The sequence below is a fragment of the Drosophila mauritiana genome, chromosome 2R (genome assembly GCF_004382145.1).
Source record: "Drosophila mauritiana strain mau12 chromosome 2R, ASM438214v1, whole genome shotgun sequence".
NCBI lineage: Eukaryota > Metazoa > Arthropoda > Insecta > Diptera > Drosophilidae > Drosophila > Drosophila mauritiana.
In genome coordinates this window covers 15,305,313-15,330,617 of record NC_046668.1, presented here as the reverse complement: position 1 = coordinate 15,330,617, position 25,305 = coordinate 15,305,313, and the positions used below count along the sequence as shown (strand labels likewise).

Below are 25,305 nucleotides of genomic sequence, written 5' to 3'. Positions count from 1 at the left end.
ACGCATAAATGTTAATTTGTACGCAATCAATGATAACGCCGCCACGCAAACCCACCTCAACATCGACCTCTGTCTCGCCCGATCCCCCTCTCCCATTATCTTATATAGGTGCTATAGAGGTATATATGGCCCGATATCCTGACGTTCTTTTTTGTTGTTGCATACTTACTGGGCTCCGTGAATTTATGATCAACTGGTTGGGATGTAATTCGAATTTTGGATACCCATGCCTGGATTGTGGCTAAAAAATAGTTAAAAAGCTAATATAGATTAACCATGCTAAAAACACCTCGAGTGTTTATTGAATTACCAACCCAGATAAACATTTTCCATTTACGAGATTCAGATGCATTTAGTAGTACTTTTATTTACTTTCGGGTACTCGTACTGTATGTGTGTGGTGTGCCCAATGCCGTTTGTTTGATTTATTCGAGTTTGTCTCTTTGTTTGGCTTGGCTCAATAAATTATAGATTATATCCAGCCTGGGACTGTGTGTACTCGTTAGTGTATATAGTGGATGCACAGGCATATAGCACTGGCTGACTGTTCGTGGTTGGGTGGGTGAATTATTCAGACGTAAAAATAGTATTCATTAGTTTAGTTTGGGTTTCGGTCGAGAGTTTTGTTTGGAAGTTTTCGCTCTCTCTCTCTCTCGCGTGACATCTTATGGTATTATTTCTTTTAAGTAATTTCACATCGATATTTCATAGATATAATTATGTTAATGTATATGTTTATATATCTATTTAGTTTGTACTAATTTAATATGCAATTCAAATACATACGTATGAGACTTAGGTTTAAAAAACGATCGTGAAAATGATCAAAATGACATAAATATGTTTTGTAAAAATGTCGACTCTAAATAAAACTGTAATGCAGTTAAAGTCCTACCAATATGCTTTTTCAATATGTATATAGTTCGATAATAAAAATTAATTTTCATTAAATTGTAATATTTTCAATATTTGAACAGACTTGAAAAGTGTTTTCGCTTCCTTCATTTATTTGCCATGAAAGTCATTAAAGTAATTCAGACACACATATACATCTATAGATATATGCTAATTATGCATTACATTTACTTTTTAAAATACGAGCAAATTGATTTATCCCCGCGTTGAACGTTAAGTGCTACTCATCGTGGTTGTGAATCATACTCATCCATCGTGAATTGGGATGGAGTATATCATTTGATCTACCTTGTTGGCTTAGATTACATTTTGATTTCAAACTGGATAGTTAAATTAAACGTTTTAAATGCTTCAAGTTCGGAGTTACACAATTCAATATATTTAAGTTAATAAATATTTATCCATTTTACGTCTCGAATTCACTAGTTTAAACTACTGTTAAGCTTTACCGATTCTGGTTATATGTTAATTCTCATTTAAGTTACTCTGTTGTGCCCTACGCAATTAGCTTGGCTACAAAAATTTCCCATCGACAGACACATATAATTTTATAATTTCCCTATAGTTACGTAATACGCATAGCCTCGTTTGGCATGAATTCATTTTAGGTTTCTTCTATGAGAGAAAGATAGCTACGAGAGGCACAAAAGCTTAGCTCGGCTGGCGCTAATTTGGAAATCGGTCTAGGCTATATACGATGACTATATATAGTTTTACATGCTTATAGTAGATTGTCTTTTCCCATAGTTAAACAGTAGTTGCTAGTTGCTAGATTCCTGCGAAGGTACTAAAGTTTCCGACTCAAGAGCAATCTAACATAGTTTTCCCTTGACTAGGAGCAAACGGTTTTAGTTTTTAGTTTAGGTTTTACAGCTTTAGTGTTAAGTATCATCTAAGCTTAACTTATTGCTATGCAATTTGTTAGTTATGGTACATTGAGACTCTATGCCAGTCATATATATAGACAAGCTATATATACGTGTGTTTGCAATGTTTTCTTTTTAAATAAAACGTAAAATTAATTTACACGCACATTCATATATTAATGGAATTAAAATGAACCGAATTTTCTTTGATTATACGGCGCTTAAGTATTTAATATCTTGGGAATGTTGAATGTTCTCCTCGATTTTTCCCTCTTTGGCGAACTCACCTAAACGCGTTTTCGATTTGATCATAATGCCGGGGCTAGCACTACAATCGAATGACGTTTGAATCTGGCCCAAAACTGCTAAGTCTCTCATTTCCTGGCTATATCGAGAAATGGATGGGACCTTTCCACGGTATTTACTATTAAAATCGATTAATTGGCTACAAAAAACACTTAGATGTTGGCTAAATGGAAAATTCACATGCTAAAAGCTCGTTGAAATACTTATTTTGAAATGTTTTTGTTTTTTGAAAATCTGACAGAATTGATCAAAGTTCTATGCAGAGTGATAGATAGGCTACCAAGTATTTGACATGTTGCTTTTATTGCTTTTTTTGTTGGCTTGAGGTAAGGACGTGCCTTTGAACAGTATTCGAATATTCCATAACTAAAGCTCTGTTTCACAGTTTCTAGATCTTAAAATTAACTAAAAACTTAACAATTCAATAAATATAGATATACATATAATGGTTGAAAATCAAACAGAAAACTTAACAAAGATTAACAAGATGTCTTTTTAGTAATCAATATCAAAATAGACTTAGGGGACACAACGCGAAGCATGGAAATTAGACCGGATCAGATCGGATCTATGGGCTGAAAACATATTCGGGATTCATGTAGGAGAAGCCAACGAATTCCGACTGATCCAGATTCATCATAAACACCTTGTCCGTGGGCGTCAAGTCTGTTTTCTCTGATGTGAACTGCTTGTCAAAGTTGGACACATCCTTGCGGTGTTTCTGTAGAATAATCGGATTACATAACGCCGAGTCAAAGGTAATTATACATTTGGCTTACAATTTTCGGCTTAAATGGCGGTTGGACTTCGCGATTTTCTATTTTCTCCCAATCGATGCGTCTGAAGAAGGGATGCAGACGCACATCCTCCTCGCCAGAGGAACCACAACCCAAACGCTTATTTGGCTGCTTAGTTAGGAACTAAATAAACATTTACATATATATTAGAGAGGTATTATCGGCTATGTATGAGCATGAAAACTTACGCCCTTGCAGGCCTCTTTGGCCTCCTTGCTCAGGCTCTTTGGATAGGACACATTATGATCAGTTATGGCGGCAAACAGCTCCTCCTCATCCTCGCCATCGAAAGGTGGCTGACCTACTAGCATCTCGTAGAGCAGTACTCCATAGGCCCACCAGTCCACCGATTTGCCATAGGGCTGATACAGTATTATCTGAACATAAAGTAAAGAAATTATACATACACTGTTCAAAATATATTTATATTGCTGAAAACATACCTCTGGAGCAATGTAATCAGGTGTACCGCAGAAAGTCTTTGTGGTCTTGTCACCCACTATGTTCTCCTTGCACATGCCAAAGTCCGCAATCTTTACATGTCCATCGGCGTCCAGGAGCACATTATCCAGCTTCAGATCCCGATACAGTATGCCCTTGGTATGAAGGAAGAAAAGTCCTGCTGCTATTTCAGCGGCATAAAATCTAAAAACAGCAAGATAAATAACTAAAAGTAAGAAGTATTGATATTATTATACACTTACACAGCCACGGGTTCCTTAAATTTTCCAAACTGTTGGATTTGGAACATCAAATCGCCGCCATTCACGTACTCCATTACAAAGAACAAACGGTCCTGTAATAAATTTAAATATTTATTAAATATAAATATTTAATAAATATATGTGTTCCTCCAAGATAAACTCACCATAGTCTGAAAGCACGAGTGTAATTGGACCAGGAAAGGTGGCTTTTCGCCCAGCGCCAGGACACGTTTCTCGATCATGGTGCACTCGACGTCGTCGTCCTGAATGATCACATCCTTCTTGAGTATCTTAATGGCATACAACTCCTCGCTGCCTTTGCGCTCAGCCAGCAAAACCTAAGGATATGAATGCTCACATCAATCTTCAGTTTGAATAATCAAGCTTGTTAACTAGCGAACATAATAATAACAAATCTTATAGCTATGGACAGGTACCCACCTTTCCAAATGAGCCCTTGCCTAGAACTTTGATAAAATTAAAGTCCGTGGCCCGGATCATATCCTTTTTGGAAGAAGTATGCGTGTTCGTATCGCTGCGCATTACCATCGGTTTCTTTTGCGATGGCTTCTGCTTGAGCTTCAGTAGGTCCTGCTCATCATCCGCACATGGCACATTGTAGTACTCGCCCTCGTCCTGGGTGAGCAGTTTGAACCAGCCATTGGTTGGGTTCTTGATGATCTCCGAGATGCCGAAGGACAAAGCGCCCATAAAGTCATTGCGTGAAGTGCGATCCCAGTCCCACACTTCGATCAGGATGCGTCGATCCTTGTCTTCGGGTTTCAGATCACTGAAAAAAACAAAAACCAACAACTAATTAGCACATATTTAGATTGCATTGGTTTTAAGAACTTACTAAGTGAGTGTCTCATTCCAGACAGGATTTAGGCAAGCCTTAATGGTGCGAGTCTTCTTCTTGGATTGATCCTTGTCATCTGGAATTAGCTTCACCTTCACATAGGGATCGCTCAGTCCGTTTGGGTCCATGGGTATGAGATTGCGACCCTCCTTGACTGAAAAGCAGGACAATGGAATGTGGGCGGTGCAAACAGCTGTGGCATAAGCAGTCAATTAAGGCCCATCCCGGTTGAGTGAAAACTCCTCGCACAAAGCAGCTACGGAAATTACGTGAAACATGCTCCTGGGCACGGACAAAGCATTGTGTCCTGGAGGACACCCTCGGAGCGGCTCGTTCCACTCTTTTGTTCTGCATCTGCAGTCTAGCTTAGTATTCATTATGTGGCATTTGCGGCTAACGAAGGAGAACGAATACGGAGAATTTCCTTAAGCGCGCATAATGAATTAATGCAAATCGTAAGCAATTTTCCCAGGAGCCCAGAGGACTTGCAACTTTCGGCCGTGAAGCAGCTTTCTCCCAGCAGGAAAGGAAACGAAACGAAACGAAACGCAGAGCCATGGATGAATTCAAAAGGCGCAAAGACTGTGGAGAAGATGTAACATTTTAAGCGCGTTGCTTGGGAAACTTTGCGGCTTCCCCGGGCATACAATTTTTTCACTTGCCCCCACATACATACATACAAATATTCCGTAAACTTTTCGCCCGCCCACTCGCCGCAAAGGCGGGCACGGGCAGAAACGAAATAAAAAACTTAGACTGTGCGGCCATAATTGGTAACAATGCTTAAGCGGCTTAAATGTGTATTCCCCATGGCTTGAGGCCCACTTACTCTGGACAGTTAGCAGATTCTCCTTGACATTGATCTCCAGATAAATGCGACCCCGCCGCTCCGTGTGATCGCATCCGCAAAGGCTGGGCACGTTCTCCTTGCAGCGGGCATGCACGTTCATGTCACATGCTGGGGGCGTGGGAGAAAATGTTTTTAAATCTCAACAATTGGTCGTTGTAAAGTATAGTGGCGAAGGAGTGGGGGGATTTGCTTATAGAGTTTGGTTAGTGGGATTGATAGGCATGACTTGGATGTTGAAGTGGAACATAGCACGCACGCCCACACACACACACGTACAGAGGTACAGTCTCGCACACGCAGCAAAGTGAGGTACAGTCGCGCACACAGAACTAATGTGTAGTACTTACCTTGTTTGTCGTTGGAAAACAAAGTTTACCTGTGAATCGCTTAATCTGTCATGTAGAGGCACTCTGGTCGACCCAATCAGTAAAAAACCGAAACCAATTTTCCACCCATCGGTCCCATTAGAGCTTGTTTTTCCCCATTTCACTGCCAGCGGAAATTGACAAACTGTTGCTTCTCGCCGATGGAAGCTACTCTTCTGACTCTGACAAGTGGCAAGCGTTGAATTGGAAATTATTCGCTTTAATCGAATTGCTATTCATTTTCATGAAATACGTTTTGTTTTCAATTAAAGCACTTGCCACATCATCGGTCATCACAGGGCATCATTCTGTTTTGGCCGATTGCTTCAGTTTCCTCTCACATATCCGCTTTTCTCGACTTTTTCCCTTTGCGCTTATTTTTCTCTTGGCAACATTCCGCTTTGGTGAAGTGTAAAATTACTTTTGCTTACCGCCCGACACCCTTGAAAGGGTATTAATTTCATTCGGGCCACCGCTGCGTATGCGTGATATTTAAGATACGTTTTACTGGGCGGCCCTGCAGCATGTTGGTCAGCACAGAATGTGCAAAAATGTGTACACAATCGCAAAAAAGGGTTCCTTTTGGAGTGGTGGAGCGAAATTCACCAAACAGAACAAACACACAGATATGTGTGTGTATTCATAATGTGGCCTCCATTTTTCATGGTATACATTAATATTTTTTGCTTTTTGCACACACTAACTGTTTGTAGTTCTGTGAAGTAAGTTGTATTTACTAACATTTAAATGCTGCTTCCTCTCTTAAAATATATTTTACTTTTATTTTATTTTTATATCAGTTGTTGTTACATCTTTGCTTGTTTTTTAGGTACTTAATTTCGGTATGGCGAAATATTTGGTTTTTTCAATTTTAATTTTGACTATTCAACTGGTTCATTAAATTTGGACGTTTAGGACGATATTTGCAAGGAACGCATCTTGTCTGCCTAAAACTGCCAAAGTGTTTATTTACAGTGTAGCAGCGACCTGCTGGACCACAATCAGCTAAAATATTTGTAAGACTTGTGTGTTAACGCAACTATTGTTGAAATTGGTAGAACACTTACGGTGAGTGGGAGCAGTGGAGTAATATATCATGGACAGCAAAGAAATTATAAGAAAAACCATCGAAGCCTTATCCATTCTTGTCTAATGCAAGAAATAAATTAAATCTATCTGATTGCTTTATGGTAGATGAATTGTAGCATGATAATTGCAATTGCCTATTTTCTGTATACAATTACACCATAAAATTGATTTTTCTTGGCTAACAAACTCGCTTCTATCCTCCTTTTTTCCAATCGACAATTGTTTTAAAAGATTTTGCAAGGCGTTATTTTTCCATATCCATAAAATGTTTAGAAGACATCGACTTTTATTTTTATATATTTCTAAAGTCAGTACTGAGATCTTGAATAATACAACCATTATTGTGGACTAGCTTCTTAACATCTTAAGAAAGATCGCCATAATTGGCGTATCAAAAGCCAAATGTTTTTAATTAAAAATAGTTACAGTTAAAATAATTTGCGGAGTGTCGATTAAATTAAACGAATTTTACTTTTTGTATGGAAAAAAATGTATTCAAACCAGTGTTATTTAGTGAGTAAAAACTTTATATCATATATTTTTTTCTTTAACATATCGGTCTTTTACTATACTTATGAGATCAACGATTTTTAAAGTCTATGCCACATATTTGATATGCAACATTTTTCCTTTCGGTTGGAACAAAAATCAAACGTATTTCGACATGGGCGTAAAGGACCCAGACTAATCAATACATTTGCACTCAACGAATTTCGCTATGGCAGAAGCGTGTCCAAATATATGTTTAAAAATATTAATTAAAATATTCTGGTAATATAACATAATGTAGCCAACGTCGAACCACTTGGTTCCTTGCAACAGTTGCGAGCTAAAACACAATACCTCTTGCCACATTCTGGAAAATATGAAGTGCATGTAGGTAGAGTCCTCATTCAGCAACCAAATTTAATTTAATAGAAGATTCTGAGGCCACTGCTTACTAAAAGCGGAATTTACCTTGAGAAACTGTAATTGCTAAGATGGGAAGCCTAACTAAACACCATTCAATATTTGGGTTTCCAATTGACAGTACTAATTCAAAATATCCTGTTCAGGAATAAGTAATACCCAAGAAGAGGTTTCAAATGAGAAAGTTTGTGCTTTATATTTCACTAGAACTCAGCTCAGTTTGAACTAAGTTCTTTAACTACCTCTTGCAGCACTTTTCCTTTGGGCCGCATTCAATGGGCGGTGCTATGGCCCTACATCGGGTGCGAACTGATGTACAATAGCCGATGCCATTGCCGCACTCTGAAATATTTATAATTCCCTATTAGCCGATCCAATTGAACAGATATTATTTAATAATAATACTGACTCCTAAAGGGCATCTGAGACCAGCCAGATCCGATGCTAAGGAACAGGATGGCTGCCAGCACAAGGACCTTCGAAAAGCAGTTCATTGTGTTAAGTATATAACTGAGTTGACTTTGAGTTTGCAGGGGCATTTTATACCAAGTGGTGTGAAAAATTCAGAATTTTGATTAGCTTCACTCATTTGACAGGGCAATTATATAAGATTCCTGTGGCACTGGCCATGCCAACCATTTATTTCAAATAATGCATTGTATTCTAGTGATGAATCTCAGCCATAAAAATGATTATTAGATATCTATTTAATCAATTGTTGATTAAGAAACGATTTAAGATCAGAACATACCACACTTTTAAAATCTTAAATAATTTCTTACCATTTACCATTTATTTTTAATAACACTAATAGGAGAAGCCTAACAATTCAATTATAAACCAGCTTGCCACTCCACTCACACATTTACATTTGCAGCGGGTCAGGTCTTTGTATGTATTTGCTTGGGTCAATGGGTCACAAATCAATTATTTGATTACCCAGAAGACATAATTAGCTACCTTATTTTTATAGAATTCTACGCTAAATGGAACAAGTGTATGCTAGGCATGGTATCTAAAAGTTAAAAGTACGCAAATATTTTGTGGGGCCTTTAAAATTAGTAAGCATATATTAAGTGGCTGTGCAAACTTGACATGCACTTGCAATAACGTGAAAATTAACAAGTTTTTAAGAATGTCAACGCAAAATGAAAAGAAAGCCAAGTGCAGGCAGCTGGCAAGGCAAATAAAATGGGGGAAATGCGGGAAAAGCTGGTGGAAACTTGTCAGCGACACTCACTACAGCAACAACAAACAATTCGCCCAAGTGTGCAAAACACTCACCCACACAAACACACTCACACACACGCAAACGCACACGCACACTGTGGCAAAGACAAACACAAATACAAGTGCACACTTGAGCGGAAACAAAGCACTGCTAATTGTAAATTGCAACAATCTAAAAACTCTGCGGCAACGCCACCGAAAAATGCAAATGAGTTGAGACACTTTCGGCGCCAAAGCAGGTTATACTATATAGTATATATATGTATAGTATATATGTGGCTATATATGGTGGACCATTTTGGGGGACTTTACCTCGACACTTGAGACCCTTGTGCGTGATGCCGTGCAAAAGGGACCCACAATGATCGCAGAACGTCGGCGACAGGAAGGTGACATTCTGCCATTTGTGGGGCATTTGATGCGCCTGCCCGATTTCGAGTTCGGTTTGGAATTCGAATTGGAAGAGAAAACTAATGGAAAATTAACGCAGGGCATAGGAACAGGTGTTCGATATAGCTATGTACATAACACAGGTGTAATTGCAAATCAACACAAAGGAGCACAAAACCAAATGGGCTATGGGCACACAAAATGAACAACAAGAAGCTGATAACAACTAGATAAAGATTGATTCAGAAATATCACGATAATTAAGGTGTTTATATAATTACACTTAAAACTGGAGATGAAAATACATATGTAACTGTCACATGTAAAAAGTGGATAGTATGAGTTCATGTACGTTATGCTAATTTCGAAGTTTTTAATCAATATTTAGGTTTCACTTTCAGTAGTTTATAAAATGGCTTTTATAAGCAATAGATATTTGAGACCCATAATTAAAGACTTTCATATGCATTCTCAACAGAGTGTTTGCCCCATGAAACTCCGCCCACTTTGGGTTTTCGTTCTGATGCTTTCCACTGCTGCAGTTTTGCTTTCGTGCTAATGAAATAAACGCGACGTTAATTGAGTTGCAAGTTGGCCGTCACATGTCGCAAACAGCGAAATCAAATGAAAATGGAAGAGGGTTTATGGTGGCAGTGTGATGAGTGGATATATACACAAACATATACACATATATGTACATTGCACAGTAGAAGAACATAAGTAAACCGGCGAAGGTTGCAGAGACAAATGCTGCCTAATCCTTTGCAAGGACCTCTTACACTCACACAAAAAGTATTCTCTCACACGTGACATTGGCGGAAAACTTTAAGGCTATTTCCTTTTGTGGGTGGCTAGTATTTCACCCACACAACCGAGTCGATTGTTGTGTCAGTTTTGCGGTGGGTGCCTCCCCCAGGCAAGGACATTTGATAGCATTATGTGCCTGCATGAGCATCCACTGAGTGGTTCCCCTTATATACTCGGCTTTCCATGCCCCAACTTTTTCTTTTTTTCGGGGGCGCCTTAGCAATTTGTTGTTTGTCTCTGCCAAGGTTCAACAGCTGCTCAGCCATTAATATCCTTTCGCTACCAAAAGACAAACACCAGCGAACAGCAAACATACGCCCGCACACTCAGACACACAAACGAACGGCCTTGGCAGCGGCGCAGCGAAAAAGTTGTTGCATACTTTGGCGGGCATGCTCAAGGCCGCGGTGGGTGGGCCTTGTGGGGCAGTTGTTTGGACAAAATGCAATCGCACTGAAGGTAAACACATGTGTGTGTATGCGACCTCCAATTGGAATCGCCTTTGAGGGGCCCTGGATAGCCACAGGTGTTGACATCCGCATCGAGAACCGGACACTGCGGAATTTGGGGTAACTAAAGTGGAACCCCAATGGAATAGGAGATAATATATATATCATACGTGCCCTGTGGCAGAAACTCTTAGCTTTACTTTGAAAAGACATAACAAACAAGGATTTTGTTATTTTGTCTGATTACTTAAAAATATATAAGGAACAAGTAAATTTCCAGTGTAGAAAAAGTGTCTTAAAAGCAAATCTCTTCAACTTTGTAAGCCAATTGATGTGAAATATGTATGCTGTAAACCAATTTATTTCGGCGGGCATAAAAGTTCAAGCCAATGAAGCTCGACTGTTTGAAATGGTGTGCTTTATTCTTATCATTACGTCACAGTATCTGCCACATGAAAGCATCGTAAACAAACGCCTGCCCCGTCAGACATTTCCCAATAAATCTCATGGCCCACGCACACACACGCAGCTAGAATTTCATTTGGCTAACACGCCCCCATTTGACGCCTACTTATGTATTTGCCACGTGCCAGAGCACAAAATTTGTAAAAAATATTTGCAGCGCAAATTTATCACAACATTCCTTGCGTCGCTCGCTGTCACCTAACAAATTTGTGCCCATGCCATCGGGAAATCCTGAAGCCCCACTTTTCCATATCGCTATCATCATCATCATCCTGCTCTAGCGGAATGGCAGCTTCCATCACGCCATTGAACGTAATTTTTTGGTATATAAAAGGCCAACGTACATGGCCACTGTATATATACTATAACTGCCAGCATATTAACAACTGATGCCCGCCGATAACGAATGGGTGGAGTTGGTCGGGTGGGTGTTGGCAAATATAAATTGCCATGTCATTTATTCCGACAGGACAGATAAGAGAAGTTGGGGGCGGTCATATGGGCTAGTAAGTGCGGTTATATCGCCGAGGATCCAGACTGCCATCTGATAGCATTTAATGGGCCTAACTGCATTTGTTTTCAATTTCCGCTTCAAGTACGAAGCACAATCAACTCTCAATCTGAGGTACAAATCTTGGCTTGGCGAAAATTGATTTGCCTACACCTGTCGCAATAAATTTAATCCGATTTGATGCAGAAAGGCGACAATAAGGAGTCAAAAGGCACAATCGGAAATGGCAACGTCTAGGTTCATTGGACCGGATTGTATTTCACATACACATGACACGAGAAAGGAAAAGCCACATTTTGAGTGAGTGAGTGAAGTGAGTTAAGCATTTTCCATGGGAAAATTCAATTGGAGGCTACCATGGCAACAGCATCACACTTGGCAGCCCAGCTGAATGTGGCATTCGAGTTTCCAATTCTCATTGTCTCTGCAATTGGTGTTTACACTTGACTCGTTCTAATTAAGCCAGTTGCCATGGCTCCCAATTAAGTGCGAGACCCGGTGACAAGCCACATGGAAGACAGGTTTACAGGATACTAACTTAAAGTGGGTTACATATAACTAGAGGGCAACTCTTTGCTAAAGCAAGGAGTAAGATATTTTGGCGTTATTGGAAAATATGGTTGATGATCAATTTACTTAAGTGAGTTCGCTCTAACCACTCATTGTCTTTCTGAAATCAAATGCTTAAACTTTAATGTATCAGCTACTAAATGAAAGCTTTACATTTTCATAGAATTTTCTTATTCATTTTATATATTTTAGTAAGTTAGAAAACATATTTGCGCAAGCTGCGCTAGCAAATGCACAAAGAATTTCAAACATTTATGTTTTCCCCAGGCCAGGACCTGAAAAGCGTTTTATCTGTGGCATTTCCACAATTTGTTAGTGGGCCAAAATAAAAAAAAAAGAAAAACACATTAAAATTATATTTATATCACTGGACAGCTGCACACAAATTCTAAGCAAATGACAAGCATTGTTTGGCAACAAAGTTTGCCCCTCACCCCGCCGTTCACTAGAATCCTCGGAGTATCCCTGGCATGTGCATAATTATGCAAATGAATTGGTTGCAGGGGGGCGGGGCAAAAGTGGGCGGAAAGGTGGCCGGAAAAGTGGGTTACACGTGGAACACGGAGGAAACTTTCAGTGCGGTTCGCAAACGGGAAAGTGAAGAGCAAGCAAACAAAATACGGAAAAAAAGGAAGTCTTTGCTGGGTGTAACGACATATTTACAAAAGGTGCGGCCTGCTTACATGTATATCTGTGTGTTTGTAGGTAAAACAATTTAAATAATTAACTTTTAGGGCCTGCAAAAGTTTCTTTCTCCGTGCTGTTGACCAGGTCAAATTGCGTTTAAAATTTAATTCCCACGCAGACACACACACACACTCACGCACACATTATCATCATTATTTACACTGTCAGTCGGGGGTTTTTATTTTTTTTTATTTTGGAAAAGGATTAAAAGTTAAGTGAAAGAGAGAAGCGAAAACTTTTGTGGTTAGAGAGATAGAAGTTAGAAGCCGGAGGGGAAAACACTTATTTGGGTTACAAATAAAGGGTTCTAGCTTTAAGGGGTCAGAGGTTACCTGAGCATTTGAGACCCTGGTGGTAAATGCCATACAGCAGGGACCCACAATGATCGCAGAACGTGGGTCCTGCGTATGTGAATGGCTCGAAATTGTGTTGAGTTTTTGGTGAGTCCTTTGATTGTCAATTCGATTACAGTTTATAATATATATATATATTGTTTGTTGGTTGCAACAATTTCAATTTCGATTGCGGATTCAGTTTGTTTTGTTGTGGTTTTTAAATATATATATATTTGGTGCGTGGTTTCGTGACAGCGTGAGTTGGACAGCGAATTGAGTTTTTGGTTTGATTTTGGTGGATGCACACATGGAAAAGAATACAAAACACAAATTTTGTTTTTTGGTAAATCAACAGAGCACAATGACAAATTAACAAGTTCGCTGCAAACTTTCGCATTGAAATCATAACAAATGACAGACTCTACATAAGTTCAGTGTAAGTTTGCAACAGATTTTTTTATTAACTAAATATATCCCTCTATTCTGCATTTCCATGTGGGTGGTTCCAGGAAGGCGAACCGAAATTGAAGCTCGGAAAAACTACTTTATTTCATAGCTTTCCATCCATCCCACCCTAAAAGCCAATCCATCTGAGACTCTTTTCTCCAAATATTTCTGCCATATTTTGCCGTCGAGCCATCACAACATTTTTACTTGGACACAGGGCTTTACACTTCAAGAAAATTTAAAAGAAAGCTACTAGCATTATCTATCTAACAGTTGTAAGCTTATTTATTCTGCGGTAATGCAAGTTTTACTATTATTAAGATACTACGGGTAAAGATATATATATTTAAAATCAAAGGTAACCCATTTCTTTGCGTGTTGCGGTTTTCCTGAATAAATACACAGCGTAGAGAGTTTGCTGTATGCGGAAAAATCCAAATGACATTTTCCATAACCCAGGGGCGAAGGAAAACCCCGATCGGACAGGGGAAAACATTTCGCATTTTTAGCCCGAGTCTGCTTAGCCGGCAAAGCAAAGTTGACAGGCGAGTCGGGGAAAAAGGACATGACAGCTGGGACTTTTTGGGACAGACGGACGGAGCCCGGGCATAACCGAAAATCCAAATGACAGTTTAATTTGACAGAGCCCACAAAGACTAAAAGCAATGCAAATAAGGCCCCCTCCCCCCCTGCTCGCACATGGAAATGCAGTTGGGTGTCGTTATCCTGCGTATATACACATATACGTATATATGGCTATCCTATTTAGCATATGTGTTGGTGCGCACTTACCGAATCGATGCCCTTATCCTTGCCCGGGCAGATGAAGGTGACGTACTCGTGGCACCGCTTGTGCACCACATAGGAGCAAACTGCAACCGGAGAACGGGTTATTCGGAGCTCAAAGTTCTCGAGATGAACCCTTACCTTGGCACTGAAATCCTTGCTTCCCGAAGCCCCTGAAAAAAAAACGGATCGAAACCACAGGGTCAATTCATATTCGTCGGCGAATCGTTACGTTACAGCCATCGTATCAATTAGCATAAATATTTAATTTCCCATTAATCAATATGCTACTCGAAATCGGCTGCCCCATGGGCCGTTTAAAATAATCAATATAAAAATGGCTTGGAAAATGAATGGATACAACTCAAAATAAACCTTTTACCCTTAGCTCTTTAATTATTAACGTGAATGGGGTATGTCATCAAATTAAGGCGATAATCAACATAATTAATCTAGTTTAAATAGTTTGGTATGAATTTTTGGTTTCACCATTCAATCAACTGTTTAATTTTGGAATTAACTACTTTATATATATGTAACTATTTATATAAATATTAATATAAATTTGCTGATGGGATTTTTGTTAGATATATGGTTATAATGGATAATTATATAGAATAGGCTTTAAGTAAAAGTATTACAAGTATGCCTTGAAATTACTTCTTGAATAATGATGTTTTTTAATGTTTAAAGGTTTGTTTCTGGTCATTAGCTGTTTTGGTGATTAAGCCAAACATTAAAGACTAAACATTTAAATAGTTAGGTTGTTATTTGGAACGTGACATGCCTATTCCGAATACTTGGCAGCTTAAACTAAAAACTTAAAGCCATTCAGAAAGCCATTTCATTTCTGGGCTACTGGTTAATGGGCGTAACCCGTTGTGGGGGCCAAAAGGATCACGTGCCAGGCTTCCAGGCGAGACCCAGCCCTAGACCATAAATGACTTGACCACAAACCGCTTTGCCAACCCCAAACCCGGCTGAGTCCAGTTTGCAATTTGGGACAAGGCAAATTATTCACATGCACGGTGGGAAAACGCACATTTATATACGTACATGTATAAGTATATATAAATAATAGAAGGATCAAGTTTGGCCAACTTTTGCAACTGCAGTTGAATAAGTTTCAGCACGAATGGACCCCAAAACCCGGTTAAAGTTCGGTCCGTTAAGCCATGGCAAAGTTGATCCGATTAGGTCGTAACCACTTGGACAATTCACACAAATCGGCCAAATCGGCCGATTTGTTATCGCTGCTAACGAGTGCGAAATTGTGGCTCGTTTCATAATTCCATTTGCAGTATATTTCAATTTTTAATTTTCACTTTTATTTTTCATTTAAATTTAAAACTTTTGTCTGAACAGGTTGTCTGTTTCTGGCTTTTCGCCGCTCGCTGTTTTCCAACCTTTTGGTGTTTCCCGTTTTTGTTTGCCCATCAAATGAAGTGAAAAAGCAATTTTCCCGCGCCTGCAGTTATACTATGATTCGGTTTTTCCCCCTTTGTCCACTCACAATCATTTTTTCACGGCATCTGTTTTTTGTGCATTTCCATTTTTAATTAAGCGCATATTTTCCGACAACGCTGAAAAACCGGCACAAAGGCGCGGGGTTAAGAATGTTTGCTATTTAAGTTAATTAATCAAGCGAAGAGCTTAGTCTGGCCTGCATTTGTCTACTCACTTAATTATTTTATTTTATTATTCGGAACTGCCTAATTTGGTCAAACAAATTGGTAATGAAATAATGTTGCTGTCAACTAGTTTTCTTTGTCAGCCAGTTGCCATTTGATGGCTCAATTAAATTTGGCATTGGGATGCATAACTTATCTTATGCTTTAGCCCGATTTCTGATGCAACTTTTAAAAGTGCTACCAATTTGAATTCAAAACTGAATTTCCATTTAAAGTTGTTCCCGATGTGATTCCAAGTAAGTGCACTTATCACGAAATCCCTTTGGGTACCTATCACCTTTATCATTTGAAAAATGCAAATTGATATGTTCAGGGTATTTGGAGGTGCTATCTGGAATTTCCATCGTGACCTTTTCGGTTTCCGCCCTATTATGCAAATGGCGTGCCGTAAACATGGCAAATGTTTCACCTGCTACCCGCAAAAGAAGGCGGCTGACACTTTGCCGCCGCAGGCGCACCACCACCCACCGTGCTACACCCATCCGCCCGCTGGTGGCACCACCCACTTCACGCCCCCCAGTGGCTCAGCTACGTGCCTGCAACGCCTTTTTGCAACACCGAGCGCTCTGTGTATGTGTGTGTGTGTTTGCGTGCCCCCAAAGTCCCCGCACTATTAATTAAAAGTCGAAACCAAGTCTAACAGCCACTGGAGTTGTTAATTAGCTGCAGCCACCCAAAAAAAAGTGGGCGTTTGCGGCGGGGGGCGTGGCGTTCAACCTGTTCGCTGGTATTGCTGTCAAAGCGCGTTAATTACGTGTAATAATGATGCAGTGCGCGGTGTTTTTTGTTTTTATTTTGTTTGTTTTCCACTCGTTTCCTTTTTTTTAGATGGCTGGTAGCTGGTTGCCAAAATTTCGGTCTTGGCCCCACCCCGATTATGGGCACAGATCGATGATGCTGGCGGCTGGTGGAGCATTTTAAACAGCAATTAATTTAATTATTGCCAAAATGTCTTGGCCGACAATTAGCTAAAGAGCCCAAAGCGATTCGACGAGAGAGTCACAAGACAGGCGTAATAAATTGGCTCGGTTTTATGCCAGCGACTTGACTTCTATATCCCCATTCATTAGTCTCTGGCTTTAAATTGTCAACGAAAACGCTCTGGCATTATGACACTTTGCGGCAAGATAGAATGTGTTTGTTTATTAAATATGCATTAATATCACTGGAATTGCTCGTCAAAGTGTCTGTGGTTGGCTGCGAAAGTTGAGTGGCGAATTAATTAATTTGTGTGTGGGCGAAAGACACTACAACTTTCATCAATGGAGTGATTCTACGATTCTAACGAGAGTCTCTAGCATTAAACAAATGGTTGGTTGGGAATAGAATATATATATCCTTTAAGAATACCTACATCCATGCATATCCCGACTGATAGCCGCTGTAAGAACCAAAATTCATTTCAAAACTCATGTCAACAAATAGAAATTCAGCGCAGAAGCACGAATCTGATGTTTCGCAGGTGAATTTAATGCTCATGAAATTGATTTGTAAGCCGGGGTAGCTGGCAGGCCAGGAAGTGAGCCGCTGCCAGGACTTCCAGGAGTAAACAGGCTGCTCCACCCAATTTCCCAGTTCATTTCTACCTTGCCCTTCTGTTTGTGTTTGCTTTGGGAGCAACAATGGATTAAAACAGATTTCGGCAGCCTCACCTGCATTAAATATTACACAGGTTGTCTTCTGTTTTTCGTGGCCTTCTGTAGATTTTGGATGAAATTTTGGGCCAAAAAGTAACTCCGCCTAATAATTTGACTTGTGTGTTTAAAGCTGGTTGCATATATTACGGCTATTTTTATTTAATTTTCCCTTTAAAACATTTTTATAGGCTTTTCGCAGAAATCTAACTGAGCTTTTTCCTTTTTAATTTTCTAGCAATTAGCTGCTATTTGTTTACATACATTTTGCAAATGTTTTTCTCTGAGTTATTTTTACATTTTGCTAAAATGCTTGAATAGGAATTTCTGCATTTCATTTAATTAAAAAACATAAACATTTTAAATATTCTATGCTGAATTTTAAACCATACACACAAAACTATTTGACTTGCATTTAAGCCAGATTGCTTGCACATTTGTACGCCTATGTGTGCTAAACAACTAAAACCTCAGATTAAATAAGTCTTAGTACGTTATTCATTTTTGAAAATTGAGCCTCCTTGTGTGTTTTTGGTATTTGCTGCTGTGTGTTCCTATTATTTGCCTTATTCCCCCATTGTTTCTTCGGCTCGTTCGCCATGTCAATATACATTTATCGATTCCCGCCACTGATGTTATGTGGACGCATTGCTGGCCATGCCTTGGTAGACCCACAAGTGCCGTCGAGAGGAGTGGGTCGTATTCGCATATGGGGATAGCTCTCTCTATATGTGCTTGTACACCCGGAGAAAAGCATTGGTTCATTCGAAAAATGATCTTAGTATGAGCTACCCATACGAAATAGGATAGGATCCTATGATCAGCTTTGTACTTTTTCTCAAGAGGATTGGGTTAGGTCATGATAGGATCAATATTCCCTTATAACACTTGTTTATAGTTAAACATTCAGTTAATCAATTGGTAAACTAGTTTTCCCCGGGTGCAATGGATTCTATAAGAAGGATGCATAAGGATGCCACTTTAAGGATGCGAATCACTCACCAGATAAAATCCTTGCAGTGGGAGCAGAACGTGGGCTGCTTGAAGAACCGGGCGATGAAGCAGTGATCCTTGACATTGAAGACGTTCTTCTTCTTGAGGGCTCCTTTGCGGAGGCGGGACTTCATTTTGTTCTCGCCCACCGCCTCCCCCTCCGCCCCCTGCTGCTGGGGATCCCCGTTGTTATCGCTGCCCTCCGACATTGTTGCTAAATGTTCTTTTTTTTTTTGCTTTTTTTGTTCTTGTTGCTTTTTTGTTTATTTGTTGGTTTTTTTTTCTGCACAACGGGTATTTCGCAGCGTTTACAAATCGCAAAGGTTCTTTAACTTGCTCACTTGTTGTTGCCGCATTGGGGTGTTGTTGTTGCTGTTGTTGTTGCTGGTTACGTACTTTTTGCTGGCTTTGTGTTTATTGATTTTCAGTTTTTGTTGTCGCCGTGTTTTTATTAGGCCTTAAATGCCATCTAACGTTAATAATGGGCGAGAGAGAGAGAGCGAAAATAATAAAACCAAACTGGACTTGAGAATTTCGCTTTAATTTGCCCAAAAGGCGATTTGCATAATTTTATTAATCACTGGCCGCACGTTCGCCGTTTGCTTAATTATTTTTCACTCGCGTACGGCGCATCGATTTCAATTGATTTTTCTCATAACAAGTGCAGCAATTAAACAAAAACTCAAGCACATGTCACCGGCGACAAACAAGCTCATAATTAGCATTAATTTTAATGCCCCGCCGCTTGATTATACAAAAGAATTTCCGAAGGGGTTTTGGGTGGTGGATGGGTGAATGGGCACCTTTTCGGCGGAACATGGGCCAAATAATAACTGGCAAATAATATAATTTTCCTTGTTGAATGAGAGGCGCAGAAAAAATGAAAAAGCGAAAAAAAATATGTGACGAAGATTGAGCGCGCGTGCAAATAAAAAAGCGATGTGCAAACGAAATAATTTTTATTTCAATGTTTTGCTTTTGTTTTTCAGCTTTATTGAAATATTTGCAACGCCAATTTTTGTGTGCTTCGCTAACAGACACGTTCTTGCTGGCCACTGCTCTCACCTGTTCAGGTGTGACCACTTGGGATTCGATGGGGCCATACCCTGTAAACATATGCAGTCTGCCCTGTGACTGACAAGATCCTAAAGCAAACACAATCGTAATTTGCTTAAATTCAGCTATAACTTAATAACACGATGAGAATTTTAAAATAAATAAGTCAAATGTCTATTAGCCCAAATTTAAACTTTAATTATACCAAGAAATGTTGGTTAATTGTAAAATAATTGATTCAACTCAAGTAATAAACTAATTAAAACATTTTAAAGCAAGAACATTTTCATCTCTCCTAGATGAGCAATTAATTATCTAATCAGCAGTAAGTGAAACTCTTTTGCTACCCCGCATACAACATATTCAGCATTGATTGAAACCGCAAACTAAACCACAAAAAGGACAATTCAGGACTCGGCTGAAACACAACTGTGATAGTCTTTGTGAGCGAAATGCAACAGTTACTATCATTTCCGAGCGACTTGCGTTAGCGCGTTTTTTTTATTTTCTTCTCCATTTGTGGAACACATTTCCCTTCACGTTTTCATGTCACTTTTTTGTGCTTAATGGCCATAATGGTTATGACTGCTTTTCCGTTATTATCCCGAGGGGTATTATTAGAATTCCTTGTGGTTAATAGTGCCTTGAATTCGGTAGTAACTTGTCTAGTTTCAAGCACTTGTGCATATCGACATGTGGCGTTTATTTTGTTTACTTTTTGACCGATGACTTAGTCTGATTGGTCTTATTTAGACTACACTACACTACACGCACGGGCTGCGAAAATGCGAGGAGCAACTGCCTTTGCTGGCGAACCGAAACGTAGTGAGCGTGCGAGTATTTTCACACGAGCGGAAAATCCATGTCCATGGACTGTGGTGAATTTCCCAGCTGTCGCTGTCTCCCTCCTTCTCGCTCTCCGGGTTACACAAGATTTCTTCTCGCACGCACTCACACACATTTGTTGTTGTTGTTATTGCTGGAAAATGTAGGGGCAGTTTTTCCCCAGCTTTTCCCTTCGGCCTCCTGGCGGCACTGCCAATTTGTATCGCTTTCCCGGCACGTGCGCTTCGCTCGAGACACAAACGCGTTCTGACCAACTGGCACTGGCCGTCTTTTCTGGAGCGCAAAAATTCGTAGCGAGCTTTTGGGCGCGCTGTTAGCCAAAATTAACAGCGCTGTTAACGCTCATTTGCATCGCGGCCAACTGATTAACATAAGTAAACCCATAGCGATCCGAAACGTCAGACCCTGGAGCACCCATGACGCTCTTGGCCGCTAATTGATCCGACTGAACGAAACTTGTTAAATGGCCACGATCCAGCCGGTTTTGGGCCGAGTTTGCAGCAAAGGCTGCTAGCCATTCGATTGCGTTGAACAAGAAGTGATTTGATCTATAAATGGAATCCCCCTCGTGGCTGATCGGATTGCGAGATAGGGAAATTAGTATCTACTAATCAATTTGAATGGCTCTCAACTTTCTAACAACTTCAGAGTGAAGCAATAAATAAAATAAATATCAATGATAATTATTGAGCTATATAACATCTTTATGAAATTAAACAATATTACAAAAGCCTTTTTGAAAATAATAATGTATATTTTGCATAGGCTTATACGTTCTAAGCTATTTCTGATAAGATAACAAATATTCCATTTACCATAATAATTTCATTTTAAGCTTTAATTGCCTTGACGCATTTATCACATTATTGCGAAACATTGATTGACGCGCCTTATAAATACTGCTGTGCCTCATAAAAAGTAGATAACTATTCAAGCCCTAAAAAAAGGCAGCTCAATGCAAAAAATTAATGTATAGAAAACATGGAAAATTCTCTGGAATTATTGACTATTAAATTATGTGTGGAATTTTTAAATTTTGTTCGGGTATCAAGCTATATATTTTATTTTATTGATGTTGCTAAATCGATGTTATCATGTTACTAAATTAATAAATGAAACACCTTTGGCATTCGATATAGGAATCTAAAAAAAGGTTGAGTATAATGATTTGTTTCTTATCTCGTCAAGCAATATTTCACTTCGTAACTAATCGACCTAATTTACCACTTCATAATTTATTGTTCCAATGCTCCCAAGCCCGTTTATATATGCCCCAAACTGGAGGAGTGGATATTAATTCGCGTTTGGGGCGGATCTTGGCTTACATCTGCCCAACCGCAACCTTCGACGCGGTTAACGGTTACCCACTACCTGTTACGTGCCACATGCCCCCGCCTCTAGCCACTTGGCTTTTGGTGCCACATCTGATAGCCAAGTGTCACGTTTCGCGGCCCGGCTCAAAATCAAGCTGGGGCGTTGCTACGAAACGAAACGGAATCGAATCGAGAGCGCAGCTAATGCAATAATTATTTATCTGCTTTAGAGACACGGACCGACCATAAACTATCACAACATTTTCGCTTTTCGGTTTGTCGAGCGGTTTGGCTCTAATAGAAATACCAAATATTTGGGCGGGCAAATAAATAACCACTGCACATATACGTTAGCCCAAAATTGGAGATAAAATATTGTGGTAAAATCTCATTGCCAAACGCTGCGAAAACCATTTGCCAGTCGACATGTAAATGGGCATGTTGAAAGCCAACGGAATTCGGTTGCATAGATAGAACACCAAGTAATGTACGGTAGATACTATAAGCTGATAGTGTTGGCGGCACTCGGCCAAGTAGATAGTAATTTATGAATAATTCGCTTTGGATATCACAAAACACTGGGCCATAAATTTCAATTGCAAGCGGGGCAATTAAAGCCCATTGAAATGTTTTCTCGGCGGGAAACCATATTTAAACATCATACGGCATTTTGGGTATGATAGTTGTAAACAAGCTTGTTGGAATGATCTGTATTGTACAATGTGCTAGGGTATTCAATAGTCGGCACTTATATAATTCCTGACTCAATAACCTTCCCGACACTTTTGCTTAAATTATGTAAATGCTGTACTTAACAATACTTAGTATGTCTAAGTATATATCATATCACAGGGTAACTGTGAGTGCGAGTCCAGTATAGTTGGATGCCAATAAATTATATCGACACTCTGCTAATTTCTGGGAATCTTTTCAAGTGCACTTAGCCCAAATCCGAACACTTTGTAAGAGTCTCATGTGCGGTGGCTGCTGTAAACTTAAATCTGCGAAATCATCTTAAAATCGATTCGAGTTTTTGAATCGTAATTTCCAATCAGAATGCCATACTTTCACTCAGCTGCTCTCCTTTTTCTTCTGATTTATTTTTTATTTATTTCTTTTTTTTGCCCTCAGGCTGTGACGTCGCTTTTGTTTTGCCCTGTGTTTGACTGCTTTTCCCGCTTTCGAGAGCTTTGTGCAGCTTTAATTTTCTTTATCAGCGCAAACTGAGCATTTTTCACACGCACAGAAAACACGAAAAAGCGGCATAAACGACAAAAAACAGACAAATTTCAATTAAAAGCGTGGGCGGCGGCACAAAGGGCGTGTCACTCACGCATAATTGACGCAAATTGTGGCAATCAAGCCAACAATCAAAGTAACAAAGCCAATCTTATCGCACATTTCACCACTGATGGTGATTAACGATTTGTTTATTTTAAGTTATGCAAATGTATGGCAATTTTAATTGAAATTTTATTACGCTATTGTTGTCTACATTAATAAATTATGATATTGGGTGAACTATTTATTCTAATCACTTGGTAAGCATAGGGATTATTTGATAAATTGGAAATTAGATTATTATTAAAAAATATTAATTAAAATATAGCTCGTTTTGTTTTTTAATGTTTCTGCAGCATTTACATGTTTCACGCTGTGCGCACCTAAACACATTTAAATTTAACTATAACACTTTGTTGAAATGCGGAAGAACCAATTGATTTCGATGCGATTTTATATTTGAAAATTCCAGCTGTTGTCCAAACAATTAAACTGCCACTGAGAGTTAACATTCGTTTATATTTTTCTCGTTTCCCGCTTTGGTTATATTTTTCGGCACTTTTCAATCGGTAGCGAAAATCCGATGGCCGCAGAAAAAAAATCGCTGCCGGCGGCGACCCGTTCAGTCGAACTTTTGGACTGGCCGCGCATTCGTATCTCTCAGATACAATTCGCGTCTGTCTGGCCCACAAATGCGATCGCAGTCGCGTCGCAGCCGCTGCCTTTTGCTTTTGGCTGTCGGAAAGTGAGGAGTTGTGCACCCATCAGGCCCACTGTGCAGCCGGCAACGATCGGTTTTTGTTTGCGTCTTAATTGATCGCGATGGTGGGGAGGTGGTCCATTGGAAATGCTGATCCATTCGGTGTACAAGGAAAAAATTCACGAAAACTCAACATTAATTGCAATCATTACTTTTAATTACGCCTGGCCGACGGATATTAAACTGCCGTTTTAGTTTCTGGCTTATTTAAATGATATTTTTATGGATTGTCTTTCCTGTCAACACTAAAAATTACACGTTCGCATTTGCATATCGCAAGTGAATAATGTTTGGTAATTAAACATTTTTGCAGATGAGGTGATGATAGTATAATATATTTTTTTTATAAACGTGTTATAAGATGAATATTCTTAGCATTTCATTAATAATTTAAATTTGCACAAATATTTTAAAGCCTGATATAAAGATATATGTGATATGGATTATGTTAAGAAACGACCTTTATTATAATCAATAAACTTAAACAATCCATTAACCTAAACTGAAAAATGTAATACAATTTTCGTTAAATTTCCAGAATTACATATAAGATCTTACCACTTTTCCATAGATTGCTTGATTGATGTAATTTTCTTTTACTCATAAAGAGCATTTCCCAGTCGACTTGCTCTGAGTTTTTTACGCCCCGTTTTCGTCTGACTTTGCGAGAATTTATTGCATTTTCTTATTACGTTCAATTTGGACTGCTGCCGCCACAGTGGTTCAGTATTTCGGTTCTGGTTCTGGGAACTTGTACGCCGATCCCTCGGATGCGCGGCTAATTGCAACTTGGCCCGCTCCCCACCTGGATAACAATAAAGCGACTTTTAAATGCATGTTTTTCTTTTTTTTTTGGTGCGTTGGCTTCGCTGTTTTCCTTTCGGTTTTCGGCCTCGCACAGATGTGCAAATGCAAATGTATCTCAGCATCTGCATGTGTTCCCATTCACCTTTTTTTTTGCCGCTGGCGAAGCGCCAAAATCCATGAAGTGGTTTTGGGGGGTGCAAAAAATAACAACCTATCCCAATTCGACGACACTGGCGCGTCATCATATGGTGATTGTCAAGGTCTTGTGCCTAAATAAAAAAAAGGGGGGAGCTCCATGCGGAATACATACATGCAAATGAAATCTCTTTACTCACTGTATTTTTATCTCCCTGCGCACATTAATGCCATTGGTTGGGGGCAAAGTGTTGCTGCCGTTTGATAGCTCGCCTTTTTTTTATGGAGTACAGATTGTCGAGTTCGCGTGCAGAGTTATCAGCTAAAAAAGCAGCTTCATGTAAATAAAATGTATTGGCTATAAATAATTCAACGGAATTCATTCAGCGTTCCCAATTCGCCTTGGGACATTTTCGTACATATTCGATGGATTGGTGTGTTTCGAATTGGGA

At 39.4% G+C, this 25,305-nt stretch overlaps 3 protein-coding genes across 9 annotated transcripts; all 3 read right to left on the bottom strand.

Moving 5' to 3' along the window:
- Positions 1-2,371: 2,371 nt before the first annotated feature.
- On the bottom strand, positions 2,372-23,536 carry LOC117136997 (protein kinase C, brain isozyme). Of its 7 annotated transcripts, none has more exons than XM_033298178.1 (15): positions 23,515-23,536; positions 18,665-19,124; positions 17,383-17,409; positions 14,479-14,510; positions 14,344-14,423; positions 13,102-13,216; positions 5,277-5,405; positions 4,445-4,601; positions 4,030-4,378; positions 3,753-3,926; positions 3,589-3,680; positions 3,328-3,529; positions 3,073-3,261; positions 2,867-3,007; positions 2,372-2,808 (listed from the first exon to the last, which is right to left on the bottom strand). In XM_033298178.1, exons 2-15 carry the CDS (start codon positions 18,862-18,864, stop codon positions 2,656-2,658), a joined length of 2,040 nt encoding a protein of 679 aa, XP_033154069.1. In that variant the 5' UTR covers positions 18,865-19,124; positions 23,515-23,536; the 3' UTR covers positions 2,372-2,655. The 7 variants fall into 7 exon arrangements, with proteins under 7 accessions (XP_033154069.1, XP_033154066.1, XP_033154071.1 ...); XM_033298175.1 differs by lacking the exon at positions 23,515-23,536 and adding an exon at positions 20,667-20,782; XM_033298180.1 differs by lacking the exon at positions 23,515-23,536 and adding an exon at positions 20,671-20,782.
- On the bottom strand, positions 6,421-7,164 carry LOC117136998. The gene is made up of 2 exons (XM_033298183.1): positions 6,730-7,164; positions 6,421-6,667 (listed from the first exon to the last, which is right to left on the bottom strand). The coding sequence occupies exons 1-2, from the start codon at positions 6,803-6,805 to the stop codon at positions 6,534-6,536; spliced, it is 210 nt and encodes a 69-aa protein (XP_033154074.1). The 5' UTR covers positions 6,806-7,164; the 3' UTR covers positions 6,421-6,533.
- On the bottom strand, positions 7,831-8,158 carry LOC117136999. The gene is made up of 2 exons (XM_033298184.1): positions 8,070-8,158; positions 7,831-8,002 (listed from the first exon to the last, which is right to left on the bottom strand). The coding sequence occupies exons 1-2, from the start codon at positions 8,152-8,154 to the stop codon at positions 7,899-7,901; spliced, it is 189 nt and encodes a 62-aa protein (XP_033154075.1). The 5' UTR covers positions 8,155-8,158; the 3' UTR covers positions 7,831-7,898.
- Positions 23,537-25,305: the final 1,769 nt, after the last annotated feature.

Excerpts from the sequence above, each read along its gene's own strand:
- LOC117136997 (XM_033298178.1), bottom strand. The coding sequence starts at position 18,864 with ATGTCGGAGGGCAGCGATAACAACGGGGATCCCCAGCAGCAGGGGGCG. Across the intron at positions 14,511-17,382 it reads CAGTCGGGATATGCATGGAT|GGGCTTCGGGAAGCAAGGAT; the intron begins GTAGGTATTCTT and ends TTTTTTTTTCAG. Across the intron at positions 4,379-4,444 it reads TGGAATGAGACACTCACTTA|TGATCTGAAACCCGAAGACA; the intron begins GTAAGTTCTTAA and ends TGTTTTTTTCAG.
- LOC117136999 (XM_033298184.1), bottom strand. The coding sequence starts at position 8,154 with ATGAACTGCTTTTCGAAGGTCCTTGTGCTGGCAGCCATCCTGTTCCTT. Across the intron at positions 8,003-8,069 it reads GTCTCAGATGCCCTTTAGGA|AGTGCGGCAATGGCATCGGC; the intron begins GTCAGTATTATT and ends TAAATATTTCAG.
- LOC117136998 (XM_033298183.1), bottom strand. The coding sequence starts at position 6,805 with ATGGATAAGGCTTCGATGGTTTTTCTTATAATTTCTTTGCTGTCCATG. Across the intron at positions 6,668-6,729 it reads CTCCACTGCTCCCACTCACC|CTGATTGTGGTCCAGCAGGT; the intron begins GTAAGTGTTCTA and ends CAAATATTTTAG.